The 7,495-nt window shown below is 35.5% G+C and overlaps 1 protein-coding gene across 2 annotated transcripts; it reads left to right on the top strand.

Moving 5' to 3' along the window:
* The first annotated feature begins 741 nt into the window (after window positions 1-741).
* On the top strand, window positions 742-4,755 carry LOC104249644 (histone deacetylase 8). 2 transcript variants are annotated; one of them, XM_009806117.2, is made up of 4 exons: window positions 742-1,120; window positions 2,223-2,803; window positions 4,155-4,320; window positions 4,398-4,755. In XM_009806117.2, the coding sequence occupies exons 1-4, from the start codon at window positions 841-843 to the stop codon at window positions 4,403-4,405; spliced, it is 1,035 nt and encodes a 344-aa protein (XP_009804419.2). In that variant the 5' UTR covers window positions 742-840; the 3' UTR covers window positions 4,406-4,755. The 2 variants fall into 2 exon arrangements, with proteins under 2 accessions (XP_009804419.2, XP_009804418.2); XM_009806116.2 differs by having other exon boundaries at window positions 4,155-4,755.
* Window positions 4,756-7,495: the final 2,740 nt, after the last annotated feature.

Here is a 7,495-nt window from a genome sequence, read left to right as displayed (position 1 = left end):
ATTGAGACACAAATGATCTTCTGTTCTAATCAATGGGTCAATAAAACATAAGAAAGTAGCTAAATCAAAGAAACTGATTTGAAATTGGAAAGTGAAATCTCAAAGTCATGTGGAAGAAAGGAGGAAAAATTAGAATCGAAGAGGAAGATAAATATGCCACTAACAAGAAAGAAATTTATCGTTGTTTACTCACTCATCTGTGCATTCTTAACCAAATAAGAAAATATTAAAATTTGGACTCTTTAGAGTAATTGCATAAGATATATAATGCATAATAATATAGTATAATATTTTTTGGGCCCTTTAGAATTTGGGGCCTGATGAAAATGTGAGGACTTTTTTTTTTCTATTTAAAGAAATATTTATTAGCAACTGATTAACATAGTGTTTATCTTTTGTTTTAATATAAAGTAGGAAATTGACGGAGCAACAACGCTACCTTCGGTATATTTTAATAAATGTTTTGAGTTTTTTTGTGGTCCATAATATTTGACTTTTTCAAATATCAATAAGGAATTAACTTTTTATTTTTTTCTAAATTTGCCCTTGAAATAAATAGTTTAGGAGTATTTTTGATATTTTTAATGAATAAATTAATATTAATATGATCAATTTTATATTTAATTAATGTTATAGATTTTTTTTAGTACGTGTGAAACCAACCAAAAAAAAATTAATTAAAGTGGGTTGGATAGAACTAATGTTTTAGGGACTATTTTTGTCATTCCTCGAATAAAAAAGAGTAAGCGTCAAAGGAAGTCACCACTGTAGTGTTTAAGTCGGTCCAGCTTCTTACTCAGTTCGAATCTCCGGCTTGATTTCCAACTCTCCAATTTCTTCATGGCTTCGGGTGAGGCTTTTCCTTCTTCATCTTTACAAGCAGACAACCTCATTCATGTATTCTGGGACGAGGGCATGCTGAAACATGACACAGGAACTGGTGTTTTCGATACAGGAATGGACCCCGGTTTTCTTGATGTTTTGGAAAAGCACCCAGAAAATGCAGACAGGGTAAAGAACATTTTGTCCATTCTCAAAAGGGGTCCTATTTCACCTTTCATTTCCTGGCACCATGGCCGCCTTGCTCTTATCTCTGAATTGTTATCTTTCCACACCCAAGGTACCGCACTTGAACTTCCTTTCAAGATTTCTTTTTGATTTCTAGGAGTACTATTCTACGTGTTTTAGTTGAGTATATTGCTCTATCTAGGATAGTCTAGACTAGATTGTTACTCCACTATCCCAAATTTGACTAATTTTCGTAGTGAAATATCATAAATGTTTGTCTTGACGATAGCATTATAAGTATTAGATTTATAAAATCCCAAGTAAAGTTTAATGTGATCGACCATTTGGAAGTGAAAGATAGAATCTTTTAGGTAAAGCTTAAACTTTTAGGCATTTCTACCTAAAAGATTCTGAGTTGTGAAGAAGATCCTTCAGGGGATTGAAGTTTATATGAAAGTTGCTACATTTTTTATAGAATTAAGAACCCTATTGAGGTGTGAAATTTAAGCTTACAAATGCAGAATTTCCTATGACCGAGGAATTCTATTTCATTCTAATTGGGAAATTGACAAGTGTGATAATTCTTAAAGCCAAAAGATTCGTCAAAGATCATTAAGGTAATTACCACGAAAAATGAAGCTAGTAATATAGTTTCACGTCCAGATTATCTTCTAGTGCTTGTTACCACATTTTGAAAATTGAATTAAATATCAAATTGAAGGCATATGGATTTATTCTGAGCTGCTAAAGCATGAGTAGCACAATCAATACGGTTAAACAGAATGCAATTATGGAAAAGGTAGTAAGGATAGCACATTATAACCAACTTAAGGGGTTGATTGGTTTGAAAGAATTGGAAGAAACGAAGGGGTTAATTGGTTTAAAGGAATAGAAAGAACTGGAATTAATGCAGAAAGGTAGTGCATATCGAAGTTAAATTATTTAGCATTATTTACATCCTAACCAATAAATCAGTAGTAATTATGGATAATGTAAGACACTCTAGCATATTGAATCAGTATGGTTAGTCAAGCACGCAAACCTTCATAAAAAAAACCAGGATAATCACTCGAGTAAATACAGACCATGAGAAGATACACAACTTTAGGTATATTCTATCATGAGTTGGCTTTTAGTAAATCCAAACGCTATTCTGGAATCTATTCTCAATCCAAAATGTAAACCACTAAGCTTTTTCATTTTTAATTTGTCAGAATATGTAAATGAACTAATTGAAGCTGATAGAAACGGAGGGAAAGAAATATGTGGAGGGACATTCTTAAATCCTGGGTCATGGGATGCAACACTTCTTGCTGCTGGTACTACATTATCAGCTATGCAGCATATAATTGATGGACACGGGAAATTTGCATATGCATTGGTCAGACCACCTGGTCATCATGCACAGCCTACTCAAGCTGATGGTTATTGCTTCCTTAACAATGCCGGTCTAGCTGTACAACTGGCTCTAGATAGTGGTTGTAGAAAAGTTGCTGTCCTTGACATTGATGTTCATTACGGGAATGGAACAGCAGATGGATTTTATCGTTCTGATAAAGTTCTTACGATCTCCCTTCATATGAATCATGGTTCTTGGGGCCCCTCTCATCCACAGAGTGGAACTATTGATGAGCTTGGTGAAGGTGTAGGTTTTGGGTATAACCTGAATATACCATTGCCAAATGGAACTGGGGACGAAGGGTATGGTTATGCCGTGCAACATTTAGTTGTTCCTGCTATAGAGAAATTTGAGCCTGATATGATGGTTTTGGTTGTTGGGCAGGACTCAAGTGCTGTAAGTGCACTATCTTATTGCAGTTCAATGTTTTGTATTTTGTGATGGAATTTGAAAGGTATGTTGAAGTAAAATTCATTAATCAATGCAATATCATCTTAAAAATGTGAAAAGAAGGCATATTCAGACATGAAAGATAGTTGTAGATTTGTGATTGGTGTTAGCACACACGTATGCTTCAAATAATATTTATGCTATAAGGTTTGCAGATTAAATTCCATATATCAAAGGTTGTTTCTTTGCAGAATTGTCAATCGACTGTTCATAAAAACCCAATGTTTTTTCAAAAAAAAAAAAAAAAAAAAAAGGACCCCTTGTTTCCCCAAAGGTTATTCTCTCTTGTTTTTTTTTTCTTTCTAAAATGTTTCTGAAGGTTTCTTTTGTCTAATTTAATATGGACTATAGTTTTGATCAAAATCTGTTTTATGGTATGTGGTCATTGCCTTCCAAATCCATCTGTTGTTTCTTCTTACCTTCTAATGCATGTTCAAAATATTTAAGTATGCAGATTATGCTTATTGTTCATAATATGGAACTAGTCTGGCTATGTTAGCACACTGAGGTGGACAGCATACATCATTGGAAAAGATATCCAGTTTGTAATAATCACAAGGACCTTGCCTCTAAGTTTCAATATTCTTCTGACCTCTCTTAACTATTTTGTACATTAATGACATTGATAAGAGACTTCATCTTACAAGTACCATCATATGTTGAAGGAAAATATTAAAAAAGAATATATATTTTGATATATATATATATATATAGCCTCTCTATCTTTATAAGGTAGGGGTAAGGTCTGCGTACACACTAGCCTCCCCAGACCCCATTTATGGGATTACACTGATTTTTTTTTTATTTTTTTTGTTATAAAACAAAAAGATGGTTTTTACTTGACCTTTTTAAAGTTGTTACTAAGCCTTCGATTTGCTTTCAGTTTTTGTTTTCACATTACCAGAACTTTGTGACATCATCTAAAAGGCAATGTCACTAAGGATGTGAGTTAACAATAAGAAGATAATAATCGTTGAACAACACGGGGGAGCAGGAGGGATGGTCTTTGCATTTTATGACAAACTACAGGGAAGTTGAGCATATTTTATGCTTTTTTAGTTTTTATAAGAAAGTTGGATATCTTGATAGGTAAGAGTTTTCCCATACTGTTCTTCAAGAAGTAAATTACTACAGTATTTCAAACTCGAGATAGGAATGTTAGTTCTAAAAGCTCTATGCACTTCTCAGAGATGCAAATAATCACATTCTCTTTACATCATGGTAATAAATCTGCTATCATAGAGCTATCATATTATGCTAACTCAAGAAACTTCTTCAACTCGGCTTGAATTTTCAGTTTGACCCAAATGGAAGGCAATGCTTGACGATGGAGGGTTGCAGAGATATTGGGCGGACAATTCGTGGCATGGCTGATAAGTATAGCAATGGGCGGCTCTTGATCGTCCAAGAAGGTGGATACCATGTTACATATGCAGCCTATTGTCTGCATGCGACTCTTGAAGGTGTGCTGAACGTTTCAGAACCTCTATTATCTGATCCTATTGCTTATTATCCTGAAGATGAATCATTTCCAATAAAGGTAATTGAAGCTATCAAAAAGTATCAAAAGGAGACTGTACCATTCCTTAAAGATGCTTAGCAATTTCTGGTGTGACGACAGCAACATTACATTTTTCCTGAAGTGTTACAATATAAGAGATTATCCCAATAAGTCATCTACATATCAGCAAAACAGCGCGTTCAAACCAACTAGTTGATGATTCTTGCTCATTTTTCTGTTTCAAACTTGAAAGGGCGTTGTTGGTTCTATTCTAACATCCCTCTCATTCTGTAATTTGATATATATATTCTTTTTTTTTTTTTAAATCTTAAACGTCTGTTTTTGAAGCTGATATATTGGACCCTCAGAGAATAGTATCGACTACCGTTGCTATTGAGACTTGTAGAAAAGTTCAAACTTGACTTACTCTAAATTTTTGCTATACTATTCTTTAGCTTTTAATTTTTACATTCCTATGCCATATAGGAAACTATATTACCCTCAATGTTTAAGGTTTGATATAATTACATTTAGTATACCTAATTACCATTTATATACCATTAGTGGTTTTTAAGGGTATTAATTACACTCCTAATTTAATGGTACCGTATATTCCTTCTAATACCACTCCCCCACGTTTCTTTCTCCAATTCCCACACCTTCACCCACGTTTCCCTCCCACACCCATGATTTCTGCATCAAAATCCCACTATTTCTTCCATAGCCAAGGCACTGTCGGCACCTCTGCAATCTTGTTCCATGTTTTTGTGCCCGGGGAAGATGAGCACAAACCTGGTCGATTTGATGGTTATGATTTCGGGTTCCTTCTGTAATATAAGAGGAAAGGAAAAGAGAGCAGCAATTCCATCATTGACAACCATTAAAAAGCTTTGAAGCTTTGAATTCAAATTTGGGTTTTCAAGAATTATTATTTGTTTGGAATGAGTGTTGTTGTAAATAATTGGGAATATGGTTTGGAGTTTATATCTCAATTTTGAGGGGTTTTGGTGAAGAATAAACTTGGTTTTTGGCTGAATTTCAGATTTAAACTCGAAGAAGAAGACATGACATACATTATATTGCAGCAATTGTAGATAAATTGTAAACGTTGTTTATTTATTTTTGAGCTTTTGTGTTTTTGTGTCAAAAGTTTTGATGGGAGCTTGTTATTCCACTTTGTCTGTTTTGGAGCTAACTTGTGCAGAGGAGAAGATGTTTTTTAAGGTATATATATTGTAATACCTTTAAATTCAAGAAAATATGGTTGTATTGTATTTAAAGAGGCGTGAATTTGTAGAATATGTTGAATGTGAGTAATGAGTCAACTAAGACTCACAATGGCTTGTTTTCTACATTTAATCTACAACAAAACTACATATCATTTGAAAAATTAATATGAAAATACATAATTTCAATGTTTCTACAAATTATCTACAAAATTTTACAAACTGTTCATAACAGAATTTATCTTTATTTTCATGCATGTTCGTCTGTAACACCAAAGTTACTTGATATGCCAACATCTCCCGTTATAGAGGAATACAACTTATCTATAATTTTCTACAACTTTTCACACATTATTTTCACCCAGTTAAATATAACTACAATAACATAAAATTTGAGCTTTGTGTTTTTGTGTTAAAAGTTTTGATGGGAGTTTGTTATTCCACTTCGTCTGTTTTAGAGCTAACTTGTGCAGAGGAGAAGATGTTTTTTAAGTTAATATATTGCTATACCTTTAATGTAACGACCCGACCGGTCGTTTTGAGCTTTGGCCCGTTCTTCGGTAGTTTGAGGCCATGAACAGCCTCACTTCAGGTATTATGACTTGTACACATCGTCGGAATTGGACTTCGGGATGTTCAGAGTTGATTTGGAAAGAAAATTCTCATTTTAGAATCCTTAATTTGAAAGAATTAGCTAAGATCAGATTTGTGAGTAAACGACCTCGGAATCAGGATTCGAAGGTTCCAGTAGGTTCGTATGATGATTTCGGAATTGGGCGTATGTCCGGGTCGGGTTTTGGATAACCCGGGAACGTTTTGGTGCCTATTGTGGAAGTTAGCATTTTGGAAGAAATTTCATAAGTTTGGGTTGAAGCGTATTTCAGTGTTATCGATGTCCGTTTAGGATTCCGAGTCTGGGAATAGCTCTGTATGGTGATTCTGGAGTTGGGAGCGCGATCGGAAGTGAATTCGGAGGTCCGTAGGACATTTTGAAGTCATTTGGCTAAAGACGGAAATTTGAAGGTTTTTGAGAAGTTTGACCGGAAGTGGACTTTTTGATATCGGGGTCGGATTCCGATTCCGGAAGTTGGAGTAGGTCCGTAGTATCAAATATGACTTGTATGCAAAATTTGGGGTCAATCGGACGTGATTTGATAGGTTTAAACATCGAAAGTTGAAGTTTGAAATTCTAAAGTTCATAAAGCTTGGATTGGAGGTCGATTCATGATTTTAGCATTGTTTGATATGATTTGAGGCCTCAAGCAAGTCCGTAATGTGTTTTGGGACTGGTTGGTATGATTGGTTGGGGTCTCGAGGGCCTCGGGTGGATTCCGGGTGGTTAACGGATCGAAAATGGAATTTTTGGAAGGCTGAACTTGCTGGTTGCTGTCATAACCGCACCAGCGAGAATTGGGCCGCAGGTGCGGAGCTGCAGAAGCGGTCAGAAGAGCCGTAGATGCAGTTTTGGACTGGAAGTGAAGGGACCGCAGATGCGGTCATTTTGCCGCAGATGCGGGACCGCACCTGCGGTGGAGGAGACGCAGAAGCAGAAAAGGGCAGCCTAGTGAGGACTATAGAAGCGGTATTTGAACCGCACCTGCGGAACCGCAGAAGCGATCAAGGGACCGCAAGTGCGGAAAGTGCTGGAGGCAGTGGGTTGTTTTAAAGGCGGGTTTTGGCCATTTCCTCTCATATTTTCTTGGCTTGGGCGATTCTTGGAGGGTTTCAAGAGAGGATTTTCATCATCAATGATAAGCTAAGCTATTCCCCACCTATCTTGAGTTAAATACATGATTATATACGGATTTGGGCATAGAAATTTGTAGAAAACTTGGGGTTTGAGGGAAAATCTAGAAAATTGATATTCTTGAAATTTGACCACGAATTTGGGTATGGAATTAAGAGAAAATC

The sequence above is a fragment of the Nicotiana sylvestris genome, chromosome 6 (genome assembly GCF_000393655.2).
Source record: "Nicotiana sylvestris chromosome 6, ASM39365v2, whole genome shotgun sequence".
Taxonomy (NCBI): Eukaryota; Viridiplantae; Streptophyta; class Magnoliopsida; order Solanales; family Solanaceae; genus Nicotiana; species Nicotiana sylvestris.
The sequence above is the reverse complement of the archived record's forward strand: the minus strand, read 5'-3'. Positions and strand labels throughout refer to the sequence as shown.